The following is a 23724-nucleotide window of genomic DNA, read 5'->3' on the forward strand; positions in this document are numbered from 1 at the left end:
ATACACTTAAATCTTCCAAAAGGAATGTAATATCAGCTCTTGTTCGTTTTCTAAAATCGTGGTTTCCTTTTCCTTTATCGTAGCTCATTTATATATATATATATATATATCTTTTTTCAGCGACAAAGAAGTAAAAGCGCATTTGTCACACTACTTGTCCAGCGCTCGAGAACTGAGACCAGAAACAGGTCATTTGTTACAAGTCTGTCAACTTTTTGTGCACTGTTGGGAGGTGAGCTATGAAATTACAATTTCTTTGAAATACGCAGTACTGGTATAGTTTGCGGAACGGGCCCTTTAGTCGATCAGCACTAGCCTTTAATCTAGTTCTGACCATAAAAGATTAATGTAGAGCAGTATTCAGTGCTGTATTTGTCGTTTGATTATTCCTTTTTTGTGTTAGCGACTGATCGTCACAAGGAATCATATTTATAAACCAAATTTTATTAGGAAAATATTTTCCTTGTCATGGATAACTATACTATACAAATAGCTTTCACCTAAAATAACTATCGTTTCAAAAGACAGAGTGATACTCTGTCCACTACTGAATGAAAAGTCGATCTGAAGACGTTTCTCACTACTTTTCCTTCACTCTATTTGCAGGACTCCCTGATCAGCTTGTATTCTAAGGCCTCAGACAATTTGCTTGTTATGATCAAACTTGCTCAGCAACTCCTCGATGAATGTACTCCTTTGCTTATCTCCAACTCGCTACAGCAACACACTCGAGATCTTGATGTAAATGTTTTAGAAGCCGTTGCTAAAGCACGCTATGCTTTAGCATCAGTTGCTGAGTTTATGTACAAAAGTGTCACAGAAAAAGATGCTCCATGGAATGAACTGCCGGTACAAATAGAATTACAAAGCCTTTTTGAAGGAGCAAGGAGAATGTGCTACAAGAGTCTGAGCCATATTCCCCGACTGTACCTCCTGAGACAGCTAGCGAGGAGGTTTGGTGTAGAGTCGATCAACATCTTGTGTGGCAAAAAGGAGACTGAGTGGATTTTACCTCAAGAGAGTAGAGACAAACAGGTAAAAATGCGTGAAGAACTTGAATTGGTTAATGCCTTCACCTCTTATTTTAGTTTTATATCTCTTTTAAACTACAAGTTTCTTTTTACCCATTGAAGTAAGCTCAGTGCCCGCTTTCATTCATTTTCTCCGCTTTTGTCTTTTTTAGCAAGAGGATATTGTTCCTGATAGATTTATTATTTACGGGGAAGAGTACAAAAACATCAGAGAAGCTATGGCTGAGACTGTGCTGAGTGGTACACACAAGGAGTTGAATAGCGCGCTCCAGGTACGAAACCGTAAGGAACAGCTTAGAGCTGTTCATATCCGCACTGTAGATTGCTGTAGTCTCAAACTCCGTTCCGAAAGCTTAAAGCACTAGTTTTGATTCTCTTACTGCGTTAAACGAGGTCGTGTAGTTACAACCCAAATGTTGATTGTCCATCGCATTTCTCTAGAGTGTAATGGTGATGTACTGAGGGAAGGCTACCACTGAAGAAAACGAAGGCCACACAACTCACTCGCAGAGAAAGGTGGTTTCGAAATGGCGTGCATCGAGCTAGTTTAAAAGATGTTATAACGTAGAAGTATATGTTGTCTTTTTTAGCGATGAAATTTATCTTTCATGTATTGTTTGCAGAACATCGTCTTGCCACCTGTAGTGAGGGATGTCATGATTTTGTTATCTGAATATCGCGAAGTGACCACTTGTTATGGTTTCACCTCCACTCAACGACAACTTTCCCCAAAAGTAAGAAACTAACAATCCTTTTTGTATATCCATGGCGCAGACTTAACTGTCTTTGTAAACCACTGAAAGGAGGTCTGTTGCTGTTCGTTAAGGTGCGCTTATAATGTTTATCAGATCAGCCGGCCAAACATCAACAGACTTCGCACCATATTACACAGGCAGTTCACAGTCATACATGTCGATATATATGTGTGTCATGGACCAAGCGTGAGGTTTTTTGTGTTTGTATGGACCACGACTTCGTCTCGGTCCATAAAAACGCAAAACAAAAAGACAAGGCCAATATCCAACCATCTTGACTAAACAAGTTTGGTCAATTAAGAATTTAGTTTATAGCCAAAATATTTCGCTTTCATAAGAGAGAGCTGGGAAAGAACTGGAGCCAACTGTGTTTGTACAATAAATCCAAGGTCGTCCATGTTTTCTTTGTTTTGACTGGATTCTGCCGCTTTTTGCGACTTCACCGCTGACTGTGGCCAAAAGTTACGAACTTTGTAAGTCCACTCCACGCACTTTTTTTCTTGTACGGGATAGAAGCGGGCAATCCCTAGCGGACAAGGTGGGCCCATCTTGTCCGCTCGGGTAGCCAATCAGAATACAGGATTCACTTCATAGCGCCCACGGGCGCTGCCAGCTATATAATAATGAGTATTGTTGGCAAGCTTGATTTTGTTCGGAAAGAGGTGTATATACATGTAAACAGCAAAGAAATAAATACATGTCCTGGTTCCTGTCTTTCGGTGAAGGTTGAAATCTCACTTAATAAAGAAACGTGTGGGAAATCTGTTGCAGGTCTTACTTGTTGTATGGCTGCTGGCTGTGGTTTTAAATTTATCACCACGACAAGATTAAACAGTAGTCCCTAGTAGCTTATCAAATGATTTGCTTTTTCAGGCTCACCAGTGTTTTCTGGAATTTCTAAGTGAAGGCGCCCCGCTTTCTGCCAGGGTGAGTTAAAATAGAGCATGCAGTTTCTGACTTCTTCCTTTTGACTTTTTCTTGTGGACTCTTTACCTCCACTTGGTATCCAGTTTCTTTACTTCACTAACTTTCGTTCTTTGTAGGCCCAACAGTTTGCCATTCAGCTTCTAAACAACACCCAAGGTGATGTTGGATTTCCTGGCGTCCGAGTGGCCCCTGGTCGACCGGCTTTGGACCAAAGTTTGGCGGAAATTGTCATTCATACCACTGCCGTGCTACAGTCTACTAATCAAATAACTCTTTGCGAACCACTGCGTCAACTCATGGACAATCCTGCAGCTTTGATGGTATGCTTTAGATCAATAAGGAAGCCAATCCAAGTCTTGCTTATATTCACTGTTTTCCAGAACTTTCTAAATTGAAAACAATTTCGCGAAGTGTTTTCTTTTGATAAAGTTGCTTTCGTTTGTGTCTCAGAACGCTTATTTGCCCACAATGCCAGACGACAACCTTCAAGAAGCAATGGCGGGAATGCGTGACACTGGGAGCTGGTATCGTAAGTAGCTCAAGCTATCTATCTTCACCAGCTTAATTTTGGTCAGGTGGCGCATAGTCCCTTTTCATGTTAACGGGAAACATTCTTATCCTTTCGCAGAATGCCCAAGAGGACATCCCTACTACATCGGAGATGTAAGTATCACCTCTTAACACAGTGCATGACTGGCCTCTACTGGCGTAATTCAAGTTTAAATCAGTGTAAACAGTATCGTTCTGCAAATAACTAAATTGTAATCAAAGCAACGTAAGCACGTTGGCCTAAGGCACTAGTTATTTAGTTTTAATGGTGGCTGTAAACATCGATGATATCAGTAGTACCCCACCTATACTTTACCAATAAGTTTTTTGTCCTTTGAAAAGTCTGTAGGCGAGGAAAGTTCGCGGCTTAGTGTCTTCAAAGGTGAAGCAGACATTGCCGGAATCGCTTCCTCTATCCCCGGCCGTATGGCTGGTAACATCATCCTCGGGTTGGTATTGCGCTTTTTTTTTGCAGTGTGGTCGCCCCGTGGAGGTGAAGGTTTGCCCTGAATGCAAGGTCCAAATAGGGGGATCCGGATATCGACTCTCACAAGGAAATACTATTGCGCAGAGGTATGGAGTAGCGCTTTATTTGATATCGATAACCGTTCCGTTACTTAGGTCAATACATCAAATACTGTATGCCGTATAGAGCGTTGATTTGGAAAGGTTTTTAGCCGCTTCCTCGACACTAATGGTTTTATAAATTTCCGTAATGGTACCCAAATTGCGCTTAACTAACACGCGCAACCACTGATGACTTGGGTGTACCTACGACGGTAATTTTATTTCCGCTGGATGAGTCGTATAACTCCTTTCTTTTGCTTATTGGTAACATTACCGTGTACTTTCCCGGAAGTCTTTCCATTTTAGACATTTTGCTTAATACAATAAATGTCCCCTAAGTTTTCAAATGTAAACCTTGTCTTTTATTTGTAGGGGTGACCGAACGATGACGGGCCACGTGCTTGGCCATGCTAATACTAGGTCCAGAAGTCTTGCCCCTGAAAGGAACTTGTCGCCTGTAGTCGTCGGAATCACGCGGATTCTTGTGCACTGTGCCATGATTGAAGGAGCCCACCGGCATGTAGAGGTGCGCTGTTCCTTTATCCCTTTGATTATATTTTGATCATTAAATAACCTTTTTCCTATGGAAAAACTAGTAAAGGTGAAAATGTGAATCTAGAACTTGTAAGTATGTTACTCTGGGAGACATCACATCCCACTCTCTTCCTTTGGTTCGTTCTTTTGGTAACAACAATTATCTCAGAAGATTAAAGGAAGTTGTAACTTTTTTAAGTGTCTCTGAATTCCTGGTAGATTATGTTGTTCTTGCTTTTGTGCTCCTCTGCTTTTGACCTCAGTTTTGTTGTGATCATAAATGGATCACTTAGAGGGATAAATTAGGAGGTATTAAACGGCAAATTAGTCGGAGAAATTTTTTGAGGTAAGTCTCGGTGCCTAAGGTACGTTGATAAAACAGAAGTAATCTATGCTTAAACTAAAAAAATATGAATAAGTTCTGCCTCTCTATACATTTTGATGGCCCTCGAATCATGAATGAAATTTTTTTGTACACATTGAAAAAGGCCTAAGTGGGTGAATTTTGTGAGGCTCGTTAAATTTCGTCTTGTTTTTTTTTTCTTTGCATAGAATATTTCCGATCTCATCAATCCCAGAATTCCACCAGCGGCATTAACACGTTTTTTGTGGGATCACCTTCGGTTGGACCTTGAAGTTCTCGCCAAAAGCCTGGGGAGGAGTGTGGACGATACGGTGCTTTGTATCCACATGGTCCTAGCACAGATGACTGCGCATGTCAATAGTGGTAAGCCTCTAAGAATCTTCGATATCATAGCACTTCACGTTTTCGAAGAATGACGAAAAATAACTCGGGAATTTGCCAATCCTAACCAGAAGCTGTGTTTGTTTAACGAGGCACGGTTTACTGTCGCATGAAGGTAGCCTTAAACATTGTTCTAGCAACTGCTGGCTCCCAATTTTTCGCTACATAGAAAAACAGAAGCTAGAGAATTGATACAACTTAAGTTGGTCTCCGTGCGTATCATGGCCCTGATACGAGGAGATTGTTTATTGTTTTAAATTTTATATACATTCTATAATACATTGTTATTTATGGATAGCCGATCACACGGGTATGCCATTAGTTTAAATATTTGACCTCAGTTAGACGAATAGATAAAAAGCCGTTGAAGCAGTTTTATTTATAATCTAATGAGATTTGAAACGTTTTAGCGCAACAGGCCACAAACTTTCTTTATGACCTGAGATTAAAAGAGTCTCGGAGACAATGGGAAGCAGATTTCAGCGCTACTGTTGTGACTCCAGTGTTAACGGTATGTCAGATTTTTTTGAGCTTAGGTTCTGCTGTTTCTGTTTGTTATGTCACCGATTTCCTTTTATTTTACTTTTTAAGGTTTTACTGTTTCTTTTGGTTATGTCACCGATTTCCTTTTCCTATCTTTCAGAGCCTTGAGGAGAAAATTCAACGGTGCTTACAAATGTTGGTTGATGACAAGCGGCTTGGTGAGTTCCTCTCCAGTTGGAAAAGCCATCATCTTATTTAACTGTGGGCTTAATGTACTGCCAATTTAGTACTAAATATTTGTTAGTATTATAAGAGTCAAACAGGATTTTTAGAAAATTTGAAAGATTAAAAATTTGAAGATTTTTTGAACAGTTAATGAATTTTAGACGAAAATGTTCAGAAAAATACAGCTTTACGTGGTTACATGGTTTGTAGAACTTACTTTGCTAACTCTTTATTGTCATCATTGTTTGTTTGAAGGAGAAATATATAAGGAGACAAACCACTTACATAGTCCAGTAAATAAACGATCATTTTGAATCAGTTTGAAGGTGCTTCTATGCAATTTCACCACAGGAATCTCACATTTTATGAAAAGTATGTGATTATTTGGAAAACAAAATTTGAGACAAATCGGGATTTTTTGGAAAACTGTTGAAATTCTTGAAAATAAAATGAGATTTAAAGACATTTTTGGAGAATTTCCGGATAGATTTTGAGGCCGTTTTTTCGAGATTTTTGTGTCTAGGCGAAGAGATTATAAACTGCTGAGAGTCTATAGTCTCTCGATCCAGGCCTCTGCCAATTGTTGCAACTCGCTTTAAATGAAATGCTTGTAAACAAGATGGAGAATCGACAAGTGCAAGTTTAAAGGGTGGAAATACATTTTTGTAAGAAAAAATATCAAACTGATAGCTCTTAATTCTTCCGCAGGTAATAATCCCCTAATGCGTCAGCTGTTTGAGATAGACGTGCCTGCTGAAGATCTGACTGGTGGTATCCCTCCCACTTGCCCGGCTCTATGGAGATACCGGACTCAGGTGACTCTGGATCACTTTGCTCACACATTTCAACAAGAAGTATTGTCCACTGATCCTGACAGGAACAAAGTGTTGGCGGAGTTTTTACGGCAGGTAAATCTTCTTAAATTACAATCGCTTACTATTTTTGACATCTATTGGTATATTTGCTTTCTGTGTACCGTTTGCGCTTATAAAGTTCGCAATTCGCTGTAAATTATGGTTTAAACTGAGACTGTGTTGAACTGAAACCTCTCCTCAAACTTAGGGTACGAGCTATCAGGAAAAGACCAGCACCATGGATGGATGGATGGATAGATGTCATCCATCAATTGCCATTCGTTTTGCCTTTTACATTTGTTTCTTGTTTATCTATAGGAACACAAACTCCGTGCCCTCTGTTTTCTGCCAGACATTATAAAACTACAGCGTCTACTCATGGACAAATTCCATCGTCGAATTGACAGAACTGAAGCACAGCGCATGACTATAAGAGAATTCCTGCGGAAGATTCTTTCAAGTAAGTCAAATGTCGAGTGATTCATTCCTTCGTTTTACTGGTACATAAAGTAAGAAACGGCAAGTAAAGGTTTAAACGGTTTATTAAAAATCACACTGCTCCAGGACGACCGAACTACATGCTGCTCCTGGAATAACACAAGGTCCTCGCACATGCTTGGACAATGACGCATACAAAGGTGATTGACAGAATCACAATAGAGTATTATAAAAAAGTCACACAACACACAACTTGTCACACATAATATCCCTATACTTTTTGTCTTCCTCCACAGAAACAGAGAAAGATGAACTTGCGTCACTGATAGCGAGCTTTAACGCCGCATGGAACCTTGTGCGGCTTAGTCTTGATCAGCAGGGTAAGTGGAGATTGGCAGCAATTTGTAAACGAGTATTCACACGAATGAAGCAGATCGTAAACCTATCGGGTGTTACGTTATTGGCCTAGATTAGCTCGCTATTTGTAGGCGATGTTTATTGTAAGTAATTGTTTTGGAAGACCTAATAAACTTGAAACTTGAAAACACAAACCATTCATGAATGGTGTGCTCATTAAGGTATTTTACTCGCTTTTTAAACACGATTGAACTAGTTCAAGTTCATGTTGTTCCCCCCACTTCGCCCGTGCAGTATAGAACCACGGGGTAAGTACAGGAGCAAAAAGAGATATTAAAAGTGCTACTGTCCCAGACTACTGACTCTGATTGTAACTACATATTAAGTATATCTCTCCTTAACAATTAATTGTCCTAAACAGGGCGTCTTCGTCCTCCAAAGGACTTGTGTGACCTGCCTATGGATAACTCACGTCCACTTGCTGTACTCCTGCCAAGTACCTCCGGCATGGGTATCTGTTCCACGGCTCTGGTATTTTTCCTCACCACGCTCCACAACGAGTTCAGTGAAAGATATCAAAACTTGATTGGCGGGAGCGTGAAGTAAGTGCAACAAAGGAATCTTTTCCTCATTCCATCCACCCTAAGAGTTACTTTGCTAATATTACCGTGAATGACCTCACAAGGGCTTTAACCTCATTCCAAGTTCCAGTGTAACGATATGCCACGTCCACAATATAGTAGATTTCCTTTTGTAGTTTCAAATGTCGCTCACGCTTTATATGACTAATGAACCGAATGTAAAACGTCCAATTTTCCAATTTTAACGTTTTGACTTCTCTTTTTTTACAGGTTTGTTTTGCAATTCTTTTTTCGTCTTGCGCTTTCTCTATTTATCTAGTTTGGTTTAAGATTGGGAGCCGAAAGGTCACGTTTTAAAGAAAAATTATGAATATGAATATTTTATGATAACAAATGATTAGCGGTCAACATCATGTTCTCGGTGAACCAGCCACAAGAGGATACAGAGAAGAATTGATAGTAACTCATTTCAAAAGCGAACCTCTCCGTGTGACCTTTGGATATCCTTGTACCCGCTTGATGTTGTTATTGTAAAGTATAATGTCATTGTTTTATGTGAATGTTAGGGACCTGCCTCACATACAGTTGCAAGACGTGTCAAGATCACATCTGATTTCGTACGACACCGAACGTGATCTTCTACCCGTTATCTTGGCGCAGTGCAATTATTCTTTAGAAGTGGGTCGGGGAACATTGGTTCAGTACAACTGGGAAGCCCTTGAAAGACAGCTGATTGACAGGTTCATTAGGGGAAGACCACTTATTGATTTTAAGGTACGAAGTAGATTCAAATAAACGTATTTGTGTCTAACGTTTGTAAACTATTTCTTGCAATTTCTGTCCAAAGTTTTTACAAAAGTTATTTGTTCAATGCTAAAGGAAATTAAGTTTTTGAGCATCATATCGTGTTTACTTCCTAGGATGAGAGGTTTGCATTCAGCAAAGACGCCCAGTTGGACTCGGTTTTCACTTCCGTGAAAAACAAGGTTCGGCCACAGGTAAAAGATTTTTGTTTCATATTTTCTCGATCTCTATTTAAAATGTGACCCACCATGCAGCTACTCCAGAGTTGTAATCGATCTGCGCGAGAAAAATGAGAGTAAGACAAGTTATTATGATACGATGATGATGGTGCTTATAATAGTCATGGTAATACCAATAATGATGATGATATCAGTAAGAGAGACGAAACTAATTAAAACATTTAATGGAGTCGGGATTGGAAATTGCTTGTTTGTGTTGTATACACAAGTGGCACATTTCTTTTTTTCTCGGTAACACCGTGGCGATTCCGTCAAGGAAGTAGCCAGGCAGGTATTCAGCTCTTATTTACAGGTTGGATATTGAATATGTATCATTCGCGCAGTCATCGAGTAACAGCCTCATGAATGTACATGTAGTGAAATGTACATTTTTAATCGTGAAATTAAGCATATATTGTCATGGACTCAAAAAACAATTCTTTGTCTTGTCAGGTTCCTTTGAGTTCAGCAGTAAGCAGTCAAATTCTAGGCGAGTTTCGCTCATCACTGACAGACGTCTGTGACGTGCTGTCGTCTCTCGACATTGCAATCGGTTTCCTGTCCTCGACCGGTGGATCACCTGAAAAGCTGCTTAATGACTACCTACAACATGTACTACGCATGCCTCAACAAAATAGTCTTCGCAGTCTCAAGGTAGACATTTATTTTAACCGTGCGAATGCAAACGTACTGTTATGAGGGTTAGCTGTTTATGCACAGACCTTTGATACCCTACGGTAATGTTTCAGATCTCGATTTTTATCCTTACAAAAAGTAAAATAAAAAGAAATATAAAACTTTAAAACAAGAAAATGGAATGAGTGGACAGTTTGGAAATATACGGAAAATAGTGTGCCAATGTCTCATTTTGTGTCTGGAATAGAATATTGTCTTCCAACTTGAAGAGATCCTAGATATCGTAAATGTGTACGGAATCTGAAATAGACGAGTTCCTATGGCTATTTCTAACGGGTTTTACAGTCTGTTTAATTTTGAAGACAACCTCTAGCTCTATCAAAGGCAGGGCGATCACCTTTTCATGTTAACACATAACGCTGTAATTAATTGTACCCTAAGAACAGCTTGTTTTTGTGCTCTATTTCTGTTTAGGCACAGCAGTGTTGTCAGTTGCGACACGTTCTCTCCCTTTGGCGACTGTTGAACTTGGAGAGAGCAAAGATTTTAATGAGGCGGGGGGAGGTAAGGAACTTTATCCTTGGTAATATCACATCAATATCATATTAATCATATAATCATATTTTACTTAATAAAGACGAAATTCGCCCTCCGCACTTTAGAACTAATGAATATTATGCTCACGAAGTAGAGTAGTTGAGGCTATTTGTTTCCTACAGAGAATAAAGCATAAAAAATAGCCAAATATGTGGATAAACAAAACGTGCATGAGCGTACAACTTCAAGATTTCAAAGGCCAGGAGTCTGTTATATAACAAAGACTAGGCGTGGGACTAAAGCTGGGGTTGGTCTCCAATCTCGTTCCTCAGTAGAATTCATTTTGATACATTACTCAAGGAAGCGTTGCCCAGAGTGCTTTTCTCTCTCTTTCTCTTTCTGCCCGACGGCTATTGTGTTAACTAGTGCGACAATTAGAGATACATTTTCGGTTTATCACTCATGGAGAATAGCATAGAACTCCTGGTTACTTAATTTCTGAACCGTCTTCGTGCTTTACGCAGGATCCGTTCGAACAGATTTCAGACACTTACAAGCAGGTCATGCCACAGAGACAGATGATGAAGTTTAGCAATAGCATGAGGAAAATTGACTCGGATCGATTCGTGCCCGAGGTATTAGAATTAATCTTACTTAACCTCAGAGGAGAAGCGGTACCAGGTGAAGAAGACATGAGGTAAGATTTCTAGATCTCTGATTACAAGAATTGTTTTCTTAAATTCAATTTTTTTAGCCTTTCAACTAGTCGCGACATGCCTCCAACCTCCCTCCTTCTTTCGCTGTGTTGGTATTATCGCGCACCTTCACTAACTTAGCGCCTGGAATACAAAATGTACATTACCTCATAGCAGATGTTTTGGTTAGGCTGCCCTCAGATTTTTCTTCTCTGTGGACTGATATTAAATTCAAATTCGAGGGGGGTTGGAAAGTGATATGAGTAAAGTTTATACTTCTCATTTTTTCAATTGACGTATAACCAAAAAATGACGTGCAGTTTCGATGGGTCTTCGACGGGAATACGCTAGGATGGTCGCGAATTCAAGTGAATCTTGTCGGCTCTCATATACAACTCGCTACTAATCAACAATTTGTGTACTAAGTTTTTGTACCTCCTACCTTTAAACACTTTCCGAAATATAGAATTTTTGAGAATACTGCAATTTAGTCTCGAAAGTCGGTCGGTGTTGTTTTTTGTTCACCGGGTGTTTTTGTCATCTGTTAGAAAGCAGATTAATTCGATGTCGAGGTTAATTTGTGTAAACGACTGTAGATTGTATTTTCTTTTCTTTTTATTATTTCCGCGCTAGAATAACTAACTCGGGATGTTGGGGGAATTGAAAAGCGTGTGAAGGTCTTTTCTTGTTCTTCCAATATCCCGACTGGGTCATAAAGTGGGAAGGATTGAACTGTGGTCCATAGCTTAAATGAGGATGTTTATTTGTGATACATCTCAGCCGTAATCCCTTCCTTTAGCTTGCGAGACTTCATCGAATGGCATCTTGACAACAAGGGACATGAACCAGTTACCGGACTGGAAGAACTACCAGCTGACGTGAAGCTGAAGCACGTGATCCACGCATGGCGAACTTCTGTTGAACTGTGGGACAGCTACCTGGACAAGAGGGATGCTGCTTTGGCGTAAAACTGCTGCTATTTGTTTTGTTTCACTTTTTTTTTCCTTTTTGTACTATTTACAACGGCCCAAGACTTTACGTCAGATTTTTCTCCTAATCTGAACTTTCCTCCAGTAGTATTTGAAGTTCCCTATTTGGTTGTAGCATTAAGAGAACGATGAACGAAAAACTTAGCGATAAAGACTGAAATAGCGTAAAGTATCTGAACAAGGGGATAGGTCATTTTATGAAACGATTATCATGTTATCTGTTTTCAATTGCTTCGATTACGTTTAGGCATTTACAATAATTTTGGCTTTAGACTTCTAAGATTTAAGTTTTCACTAGTACAAGTTGGCTCGCCTTAATTGACTCTTCAGCAACTCAATCTAATGAGGACTGTACGTCAATTTGAATTATTACTAGATTAGCAAAATATTAAGGTATTCTTTAAACTGCTATAGTTTAAGATTAGCTCAGAAACGCCAGTCCCCACTATACGCGAATAATGCCAAAAAAATATTAGTAGAACGTAAAATGCTCATGTTAGTAATGTTATAAATGTAAGTAATAAAGTTTTTGCTTGAAATTTGTCGCTTGTGGGCAAGTCATCCCTTCAACTGCTTTACATCGCAATTTTCTCGCAAGCTTAAGGTTGCCAACAAACCAGACATAAACTTTCAAAGTATGGCAAGACATAATATAGGGCCATATCAGAGGCCTCGCTAATATTCGCCTGAAAACCGAAGTTAAAATTTGATATTTGATTCGACATTTCAAGTCTTCTCGCTTTGTTAATAATTTGTTTCTTTCCGATACCCGCCGCATGACCAAATCCAGACTGAAAGCAAGTTAAGATCATATCGAGCGTCCTGAAAGCGTTCGTTAGCTTTCATCGTAAAAGTGGAAGAAAATTCTTTTGAGCGTTCCAAGGAACGAGTTTTTGTGAGAAAATAAAAAGAAAACACATTGTTCTAATTGGTGGTTTTCACAAACTTGTTATTGACTTCCTCGTCATCAACGGCTTGGTTGTAGAATCTAAACTTGGTTTGTTTGAGCTCAAGCTGTACTGGCTGGTATAATCACTAAAATGAAACTAGAAATTGCACTCTAACAACCCAACAATACTTCGGTTTGGAGCTATCACTACTACGGTTCGAGGGCGGAGGAAGCGATTGAGTTTCGGTGAGGACAATAGAACGATGAACACTTGACTTGTCATTCTGCCCGATCTTGGTCGCTCTTCGTAAAGAATCTTCTAATCATCCACTATTAAATTTATGCATCGTTGTCTGGCAGCAACTGTTCTCTGTGTTGGTCTCGTACCGTGAATGTCGCCACAATTAAAGTCAATCATTTCTAGTGGGACATCGAGGACGTTGAAGACATTTGACTATGAACTTAATCTTCTTTATACCCGAAAACGAAATTTCGAACAATGTTAAGGTTTTCTAAATTTTATTTATTTAATTCATTTTTTTACAATTAATTATTATAACATAGCTAGCAGAGCCGCGTAATCAAATTCAGTATACGTACGCGTGCTCAAAATCCCGATAGTGCACGCTGATAGCGTCAGCCAATCGCTTCGCCAGAATTTTTTTTTTCGCGCGAGTGGCCATTGTTAGCGCGGGGAATATATTTCGCGAAAATAATGGGTACAAACAGAGACTCGGCCCACCAGTCCCAAAACGAAGACAATTTTCCGACCTTTTGAATTTTGTATTTAAACTGCAATAAAATAAAACTCGAGCTTTCAACAGAAAATTTGAAATAAAACCAATTCCTATTTTGCTTAATATTTCGCTGACCGCTTACAATGACTTCTAATATCGTTGTCCGTTTTTCGCGTGGGATTTGATGCACAATTCCACCGGCTATGATATAAAACAATTGTTTCATGCTTTTAGCTGTGCACTATGGAGTTATGGAGCACGTGGGAAGTTTGGAGAGTACTCAAGAAGCTAGAGTTGCCCTCGGCTATTGCCTCGGGCAACTCTTACCCTTCTTTCGTGCTCTCCAAACTTCCCACGTGCTCCTTAACTCGATAATGCACGCTAAAGTATGAACCAATTGTTAAATGGTTCCGTTGGGTCCGGAGGTTCCGCGGTTTGTTGATCCTCAGTTTAGTAACACCACTCGTTTCACAATCAGATCGTAATCCGGCAATAGCAGGGACTCACAATGTTGGGTTTGTGCCTGAATTGCCCATTCTGCACCACAGTACGAGAAAGAACTCAAAACACTCTACACTTTAACAAGACTGTGTATGTTACTCAAAGGAAAAAATAATTTCCCAGCACTGAACCCGATGACTGATTCAAACGAACTTAATTCAGTCGCCCACCTCATTACCCTTTCATAACATATTTTCTGAGTTGAGTGGTTCACCGAACACTTTGATCTGAGATTCGCTAGGACTTGAATGTCACTCCTTCCATCACTTCCTGTTAACTCTTAAGTGAATCTGCCGACCAAAGCATTAGGATTTCGCAGTTGCTTATGTGCCAAAGTCAATTCTTCAGACGATTGAAAGTATGGGTGTGTGTTTTTTTGTTTATTTGTTTGTTTTGTTTTGTTTTGTTTTGCTTTTACTTTATACTCTCACTGGTCAACTAGTTCAAGTTTCTTCGTCTGTTCAACCCAAATTCTCCTTTTTTCCATTCCTATCTCACGTTTCGCCTCGCACTCGCTCAGTATGCATTGTAACGCGATGATCTAATGTTTACTTGCATATGATTGAACGAACCTCTATCAGTTTCTTACCTCGGAAAAAATATACTTCAGAACGCATTTTATACCGGATTGCAAGTGTTTTTGACTGATGCAAATTAAAGATTAGAGGCAGTGACTTACACGAGGTTTCTTTTCTCTCAAAATGCACAGGATTACTTTCGTCTGCAAAAGTGTTACTGATCGAGCCAGTCGCCAATGTACACCTAAGATCATTGAAGTTAATCAATCAGCCAAATAACTTTAACAGTTTCCGCAGAAAACTATATTTTCTGAGTTGAGTGGCTACCACTTTCATCGACAGAAGCATTTGGTCCTGCAATCAAGAAAACATTGTCAAAACCCTTTCATATCAAATGCTCTCTGTAAGGTCCCCAGCCAAAACAGACCTGCAGTTTTTTATAAGGAGTTTATAATACATCAATACCTTGAGGTTATTTGTTGAAAAGTTTCCTCAATGTTAATAATACGTTTGATTAGATAGAGAATTTTTTGTAAATTAATTCAGATGAGCCTAAAGCTAGTATATCTCCCGATAAATAGACAGACACAAATGGGCTTCGAGTGGGCATCCAAGTATTGCAAGTTCGCGTTTCTTTTAAAGACAGACGATGACGTGTTTGTGAATGTTCCAAGAGATATCTCCTCCTTGAGAGACCCCATTACACCGAAAGAAAATCTTTACACGGGCCGTCATTATAGGAGCCCTTGGGTTCTGAGACAGGGTAAATGGAAGGTAACCCGTGAAGAATATAATGTTACATTCTATCCAGACTACTGTTCTGGAATTGGATTCATTTTATCTGGTGATGTTGTCGTTTCATTTGTTGAAGTTTTGCCAAAAAAATCACACCTTGGACATGCACATTCTTATCCAACTTTCATATTAAATTTCCTCGTTGCTATAAGTAATAATGTCTTACGTGTTACACTCTGACCTGCTGTAAATTTAACTCCCCAAACATGTTTCTCAAAACATTCATAATGTTAATCTCATTTTAGTTTTAGTGGATTGTAACTCGAAACTTTCAAAGATTTAGAAAGCGTTACCTACATGAAAAAATAAACAACTCGGGGAAATGTTTTTTAGAATAGAGTCCGATGTGCGTGGTTCAGTTTAGCCTATTTTATGATATAGATACTTATGAAATGCCAAAATTTTTCCTTTTACTAAAAAATCATATCTTTATCGCGTGCAGTGAAGATACTATTTTAATCTTTCAAGTGTGAGGATATTAGTATCGCCATGGTTGCTAACATGACTTTCTCTTCTTCGTTAGCATTTTAACTTTTTGGAACAGAAAGTACAAGTATTATTGTCTTATTTCTCCTTTATAACCTTATATCCGAGTTTCATAACACTTTTGTGACAGGCATTTTGCGATAGGTGACCACTTTGATTGCACCATTTTGCTGTTTCAAAGATGAATAAAAAAATTGGGGTTTTATGTGGAAATTTCATCAGTATCTATAATATAAACAGAACACTACATGGCCGCCTGAGGATATGAGTTTTATCTTCTCGTGCTAAAAGTATCTCTTACGAGTGAGCGAAGCGAACAAGTGAGAGATACTTACAGCACGAGGAGATAAAATTGATATTCCCGCACGGCCATGTAATATCCTCTATATCTTAATGTTACTTCAATTTTAAAATTCACAAGTTTAAGAGTCATACTACGGTCATTTTAATGAGGGCAGGATGTGTAGATCGTTGCCAGAGAGAGTTCTGAACTGGTGAACCATGTGAACACGGGAAGGTAAAATCTAGTATATGAACCAAAAGCCAAAGACACGAGGATAGAAATGATCATTTTCTCCTCTCAACATTCTCTCATATAGGTCCGCTTTTATATTGACTGGCTGTTTGTTCTTACCATCCATGCTACGGCAATTTCAACTCCGTTGTCTCTGACAATGTACACAATTTGAATAAAATATCAAGTGGATGGCTTCTTTCCCTCTTACAGTTGTATTATTGGAGGATCAAAACCATTCATCTAGTTGCAAACATCATTTTTATTTTACAAGAAGAGGTGGTGTGGGGGGAGGGGGGGTTGGACCGTTGATCGCTTTGGCCCTGGCTTGACATACTTAACAAACAACCACCTCACGCTCTGTTAAATGCGCCTTCGTTTGCTTCTAAAACAAGCACAGCCTCTATAGGTATCTTAATTCTTAAGCACTTTGCATTAGCACACTTTGAAATTACCACGAACGTTTCGCTTATCGTTGGTGTGTAACCCTGGTAACCTTGTCACTCGAAAATCATTTGCTTTTTTCATTTTTCAGTGAAATTGCCGCAGGAATATTTTTCACCGTTTGTCGCCTTTGTGCTTTCACAAGCCATGATTATGGGGACTTCAAAAGATATTTTTCGCTTATTCTTAACTACTTTGGCAATAGGTACGGCCCTATGCAGCATTCAACTCCTTCTTCACTTTTATCCAGCTCTCCTCTCCTGGCCCCGGCCTCTATCTTCTGAATCGACATCAAAAAGGGATCATAAATTGAAGGAGTCAATTCAATGGATCACGTCAGCACCTTCATTTACATCCGCTAATCTCACAAATGGTGAATCTCCAATATTCAAACACACGACAACGCTGGCTACACACAGAGCTTGTTCCAAATATTACTATCTTATCATACTTGTTTCAACAGCTCCCGGACACTGGCAACGAAGAAATCTTATTCGCAAGACTTGGGCCTTCGAAAGAGACTCTTTCTCGCGATGGACGACAGTTTTTCTTGTCGCTCAGAGCAGAATACAAGCTGAGTCCATTGCATTGTTAAAAGAAGATAAAGTGCATGGAGACCTTGTGCGAGCAAACTACTATGATCATTACTGGAATCAGACCTACAAGATACAAATGGGCTTCGAGTGGGCATCCAAGTATTGCAATTTTGCCTTTCTCTTAAAGGCAGACGATGAATATTCCTAGAGTTATCTCCTTCTTGAGAGACCCCACTACACCGAAAGAAAATCTTTACTCAGGCCGTCAATATAGGAGCCCTTGGGTTCTGAGACAGGGTAAATGGAAGGTAACCCGTGAAGAATATAATAGTACGTTCTATCCAGACTTCTGTCCTGGATTTGGATTTATTTTATCTGGTGATGTTGTCGTTTCATTTGTCGAAGCTTTTTCATTAGTGCCTTACTTCAGACTGGACGATGTATACGTGGGTTTGCTAGCGAATCACATTGGGATAAAAATTATTAATAACGAGGGCTTTGAATTCAGTGAAACGCCACCTCGATGTAGACCAAACAACGGCACATTGGTAATGCATGGAATACTAGGAAATTGCCTCGTCAAGATGTTTAATCGAACCAGCTATGTGCGATATGTGTAAAATGTATAAAAAACAAACAACTAGAAGAAATGTATATGTGAACGATCCTTCGCAGTAAAGCACTATTTGAGCAATAGTGAAAATCAGACCTGAAAAAAATTTCAGGCCTGTACGGGATTCGAACCTCTGACCTCTGCGATACTAGTGCAGCGCTCTACCAATTGAGCTAACAAGCCAACTGGGAGCAGGCCATCAAATTAATTCATATGTTTCATATGTTTGTTGTTGTTAGAAGAAATTTGTTATTAGAGCGAAGTGCGATGTGTATTTTACAGTTAAACCTATCATCTAGGTCTTACTTTAATGTTAAAATTTACAAGTTTAAGAGTCAGACTACAGTGATATTCTTGAATGAGGGCGGATAGTGCACCGAGCTTGTTGCCAGAGAGTTCTAAGCTGGTCAACAATGTGAGTAGTACTGAGTAATTAAGTATTATCATATAAGGGGAAAAATTACTGAATTCTGATTGGTCAAGACAGAGGGCATTTTTTCTTAATTTTTGTGATTGCTCCGGGAAAAATTACTTGAAAATGATTGGCTGAAAATCGCTTAGCAACGGCTGCTAAGGTAAAGAAATTTCTGTTTGTTATTGTAACAATGGCGTCCCGTTTTGCGCGAGATTAGTAAGAAAACATTTTGCCCCTTATATTATAAACAAGTAATCACATGGTTCCTCGTAGAATTAAGGATTAATATCACTTGCGTTTTCGGAAGTTGCAGAAATTACCCTCGTCGCTGCGCGACTGGGGCAATTTCAGAACCTTCCGAAAACACGCGAAATATTAATCCTTAATTTTACTCGGCCCCATGCGATTACCTATACAAATCAAAGACATTATGTAGAAGCTGAAGACACGAGTATATGGGGTATAAATCACGCTTTTCTTTGAACATATTCCCTCGGGTCCGATTCGTTATTGACTGGCTGTTTATGAGACCATCCACGCTTCGGAAATTTCAGTTCTGCTCTCTTTGTCAAAGTAGACAATCCGAGTCAATTTTGAAGTAGATGGCTTCTTTCCCTCTTAAATTTTTATCATATAGATACTGATGAAATACCAGGATTTTTCCTTTTACTAAAAAATCATATCTTCTTCGCGTGCAGTGAAGGTACTATTTTTATCTTTCAAGTGTGAGAATATTGGTGTCGCCATGGTTACTAACATTTTTTCTCTTCTTCATTAGAATCTTGACTTATTGGAACAGAAAATATAAGCATTATTGTCTTTATTTCTCCTTTATAACTTTATATCCGAGTTTCATAACATTTTTGTGACAGGCATTTTGCGATTGGTGACCACTTTAATTGCACTATTTTGCTGTTTCGAAAATGAATAAAAAACGGTTGTTTTTTATGTGGAAATTTTATCAGTATTCCATACAAGTCCGCTTTTGTATTGACTGGCCGTTTGTTGTAATCATCCTTGCTGCGGCAACTTCAACTTTGTTGTCTCTGTCAATGTAAACGATTTGATTTAATTTTCAAGTGGATGGCTTCTTCCCCCCATTAAAGCCTTCGTATGTTGTTCTCAACATACTTAAAGTGCATATGACAAGTTTTTTTTTTCGACAGATTCTGGTTGCTTATATCGTCTTTAATATACTTGAGGAATTTGGGAGCAATCCGGTAAATTTAAGTACTGAACTTTTTCATTTGAATCGCTGTCACCGCTTGAATTTTTTTTACCGCCACTTCGCTCGGCCAGACCACCAAATAACTAACCTCGTGACGTCAGATTGTGTGTAACACTACAGCAATGGCGGACTCTAGTCGAAAGTGTAAAGGAGGGAAAAAATGTGTCGCTGGAGCACCAAATTAGACGAGTTGTAGCAATAATTCATACACACCTGGTATAACGATGCATCAGTTCCCTTCTAATCCAGAAATAAGATCGAAATGGGTGAAATTTGTCCAAGTACATAGACCAGAAGACTTCAAGGAACCCATGAATAAACATGCTTGCTTGTGCTCTGCACACTTCGAAGATTCATGTTTTACCCGAGATCTTACTATCGTTGAAAGCATGAGCGAACAAAAGATGCGCCGAGCGTTAATCAAGGGTTCAGTGCCAACGAGAGATACGACAAAAGCTCCATCTGGAAATGTTTGTTAGAGTCATTTCAAGAAAACTGTTAAATAGTTGGCTAACTAACAGTTAGATAATTACTAAACTAAATTTAGGCCAACTATAGAACAGTTCTTGGAATATGCTATTCACACACACACACATATATATAAACTATGTATTGTAAAGGTATAATTTAATATCAACTCTTGGGCATACACTTACTTTATTGTTTACTATTTAGAAACCAAACAACTTGAAATGCAAAAGGCTGATCAAGAAAAGAAAAAGAAGACTTCAAAAGGAGGCAATAAAGTGAAGATAAATAAGAAAACAACAAAATGAAATCTTGAAATTTTATAAATATCTTTATATGCAATGTCGAAGGTATAGAAAGGTCTTCTTTGATGTGCATCAAATTAGATAAATAAAAATGGAATAAGGGTTCATTTTTGTTTAGTTTGTAGTAATTGGATAATTCGCATGTTTCAGAGGGAAGATGTACTTAATATGGAGAAAGTATATTTGTCTGTAGCATTGGAACAGAGGAGACATTATTACATAAAATAGTTTAAGGATAGAGGATTAGATAAAATTTCACTTTAGTGTCCTGGTTGTTCATCTTCAACAGGCTTGTAACCTCTTTTGTGGCTTGAAGGATACTTGTTCCTAACAGCACTATATACGCAGGCACATAATGGTCTTCGGTTATCCCAACCCATGAAGCCACAAAGCCATCTAATCAACCATCGATACGCAACTGATCTAAGAAATCTACACAGAGAGAAGAAAATGAAACTATTAATTTTCTGAGAAACAAAAGAGTCACAACAAATTGAAATAGACCTTGAGACGGTTTTGGAAGCCATCTTGACGGGTAGGCAAAGCGGTCAGAAATTACAGGGTTTGTATGGGAATCCCATGGCAAAAAACTTTTTACAAAATCAAATTTTACGCAATTTGTGAATCGCAACGTTAAAGTACTGAGTAGAAGATTGTATTCACCTAGTTTGAAGAATGCAGGTTGGATACAAGATTCTCAGTTAATTTTCCATACATTTGTCTGTAACTTTTCGCAGGGTAGAAGGGGCGGCGCGCAAAAGATTTACAGACAAATGTGTGGAAATTAGAAAAATTAACTGAGCGTCTTGTATCAAACCTACAATCTTCAAACTTGGTGAATAAAGTCTTCTACTCGGTGTTTTAACGTTGCGATTCATGAATTGCGTAAAATTTGATTCTGGGAAAAGTTATTTGCCATGGGATTCCCATACAAAACCTGTAATTTCTGACCGCTTTGCCTACCCGTCAAGATGGGTTCTAAAACTGTCAAGGGCTATTATCATTCAACTATATTTTCTGCTGAACTGATTAAGAAAGCAACTTTTGTTTTAATAACACGTTTTAAGATTATTATCCTGTGATATATGTAACGTTATTGTCACGCAATCGCTTGTTGTCATGTGACTCTTGTTAGCCAATCACGTTAGTCTTACCTCGTGCTAGGATTCGCTTGCACTGTAAGTTCTTCGTTCTATTAAACATTAAGATTCCAACTACCTTGTGATAGTTTATTTCACTGGAATCTCAACATGGTGTCAGGAGTCTTCTTTTAAATTGTCTTCGAACTCCTAAAACCTTCACGAGCGACCTGTAACGCGAAGAATTTTGGAAATGCCTCCACCGCCTGATGAATCGGACGCCACTGGCTCAACACAGCAGATCGCTTCTCTGACTTTTACTACTAACGTACCTCCACCAGGACGGCTGGAATTAAAAGGCAATCTCACCGAGAACTGGAAGAAATGGAAACAAGTTTGGGACGCCTACGAAACCGTCACAAAGCTAAACGAAAGGGAAAGTAGATTCCGTGTAGCGACTTTCATCACCTGCATAGGTCCCGACGCGCTCGAAGTACACAATGGCCTGCCCTTTTGCTCAGATGAGGACAAACAAGACATAAATGTCGTTCTGAATCTATGGAAGTCCCATTGTATTGGTCAGACAAATGTTATCTACGACCGTTACAAGTTCAACAATCGCAAACAAGAGTCTCACGAATCGATCGATGTTTACGCTGCGGCACTGCGAGCGTTAGCGGCAACGTGCGAATTTGGCGAGTTAAAAGCTGAGATGATTCGCGACCGCCTCGTTTGTGGAATCACCGACAATAGTGTTCGTCGAAAGTTGTTGCAAGAGCCTAAATTATCGCTTGAAAAGTGTTTGGATATCTGTCGATCAGCCGAAGCCACCAGTGCTCACCTCAAGGTTATCAGCGGGCAGTCACCGAGCACAGGCACACCAGCTGATATTGTCAATGCAGTAGACAAGCGGAAAAGGTCGAAAGCGCCACCCAAACGACGCAGCGCCGGTGAGAAGCAAAAACAGCCCTTACCCGAACCCAAAGAAGATTGGTTAAAACGTTGTAAACACTGCGGAAGAAGTCACGCCAAGCAACGCACGAAATGTCCTGCATTTGGAAAGCTGTGTAGTGCATGCAATAAACCCAATCATTTTGCTGAAATGTGTAGGAGTGTTTCTAGTAAAAACAGCCGAAAACGGAATGATGTTAACATGGTCACCTCTGAAGATTCCTCCGAAGAAGAATTGCTGTCTGTATCCTTTGATTCACATGAAGGAAATGTACATGCAGTCGATGAAGACAATTTTCCTGAGAAGAAAATCTTTGCGACAATGGAAATTGCAGGAGCAAATATTCAAATGCAAATTGACACGGGTGCCTCATGTAATGTTTTACCTCAAAAATTTGTGCCCTCAGGAACACTCATTACTGAGACTGACCGTACGTTGAAGATGTATAGCAAGTCTACTTTGCCTGTCTTAGGAACATGTAGAGTGAGCATGCGTAACCCAAAGAACAGCAAGAAGTACAATGTCGAATTTGTTGTTGTGAAAGGCAATTATACACCGTTGATTGGATCTCGTGCTTCTCAGCAAATGAATCTGGTAACAGTTCACCAAGAAAACATTCAGCAAGTTACCACCGACGCTCAAAGTCTTACCCTAAATCAAGTAGCAGAAGAGTTTGGAAATGTGTTTAAAGGACAAGGCTGTATGCAAGGAAAACTGCATCTCGAAATTGACGCAACAGTCACACCAGTGATTAATCCACCTCGTCGAGTCCCGTTTGCACTCAAAGATAACTTGAAGTCTGAATTAGACCGGTTAGAGAGACTACAAATGATCCGGAAAGTAAAAGAGCCAACTGAATGGGTGTCAAGCCTCGTAGTGGTGGAAAAGCCGAATGGCAAGTTGAGGGTTTGTATCGACCCAGTCCACTTGAATAAGGCGCTGAAGCGATCGCACTATCCTTTACCCGTAATAGAAGACGTCCTTCCTGAGCTATCCGACGTCAAAGTTTTCAGCAAAGCCGACCTTAAAGATGGTTTCCTACACATTGAGCTTGATGACGAGTCATCCTTATTGACCACCTTCCAGACACCGTGGGGACGCTACTGTTGGAAGCGTATGCCCTTTGGAATTTCACCCGCTCCCGAGCTGTTTCAGCAAAAGCTTGACCAAAACTTAGAAGGGCTACCCGGTGTACACAGAATCTTCGATGACCTGCTTATAACAGGAAAGGGTCCTACCCTCTCACCAGCAACTCAGGACCATGATAAGAACTTAAGAGGTCTTTTAGAAAGATGCCAAGAAAGGAACATTAAGCTCAA

At 39.4% G+C, this 23724-nt stretch overlaps 1 protein-coding gene and 1 pseudogene across 6 annotated transcripts in view; both read left to right on the forward strand.

Annotated features, from left to right (window-relative positions):
- LOC111324507 (E3 ubiquitin-protein ligase rnf213-alpha) overlaps positions 1-23724 on the forward strand; it is a 166675-nt gene that overhangs the window by 50787 nt on the left and 92164 nt on the right. For 3 of the 5 annotated variants that reach the window (XM_088757409.1, XM_088757408.1, XM_088757407.1), the window contains exons 62-78: positions 121-232; positions 607-1035; positions 1184-1303; positions 1655-1765; positions 2660-2713; positions 2830-3033; positions 3164-3242; positions 3342-3376; positions 3738-3835; positions 4202-4355; positions 4916-5090; positions 5519-5619; positions 5752-5809; positions 6525-6724; positions 6989-7130; positions 7405-7488; positions 7887-8067. In XM_088757409.1, coding sequence (XP_088613535.1) covers positions 121-232; positions 607-1035; positions 1184-1303; positions 1655-1765; positions 2660-2713; positions 2830-3033; positions 3164-3242; positions 3342-3376; positions 3738-3835; positions 4202-4355; positions 4916-5090; positions 5519-5619; positions 5752-5809; positions 6525-6724; positions 6989-7130; positions 7405-7488; positions 7887-8067 — 2337 coding nt within the window. Of the gene's footprint in view, positions 1-120; positions 233-606; positions 1036-1183; positions 1304-1654; positions 1766-2659; positions 2714-2829; positions 3034-3163; positions 3243-3341; positions 3377-3737; positions 3836-4201; positions 4356-4915; positions 5091-5518; positions 5620-5751; positions 5810-6524; positions 6725-6988; positions 7131-7404; positions 7489-7886; positions 8068-8612; positions 8821-8966; positions 9045-9521; positions 9723-10178; positions 10269-10765; positions 10939-11735; positions 12471-16900; positions 16998-23724 lie in introns of those variants that run through there. The other 2 variants (XM_022928086.2, XM_088757410.1) reach the window with 2 other exon arrangements.
- LOC148733406 (beta-1,3-galactosyltransferase 5-like) lies at positions 8973-19321 on the forward strand (annotated as a pseudogene). Its single transcript, XR_016000151.1, has 2 exons — positions 8973-9044; positions 16901-19321. The product of XR_016000151.1 is annotated as a beta-1,3-galactosyltransferase 5-like (transcript).

Source organism: Stylophora pistillata, chromosome 4, assembly GCF_964205215.1.
Source record: "Stylophora pistillata chromosome 4, jaStyPist1.2, whole genome shotgun sequence".
Taxonomy (NCBI): Eukaryota; Metazoa; Cnidaria; class Anthozoa; order Scleractinia; family Pocilloporidae; genus Stylophora; species Stylophora pistillata.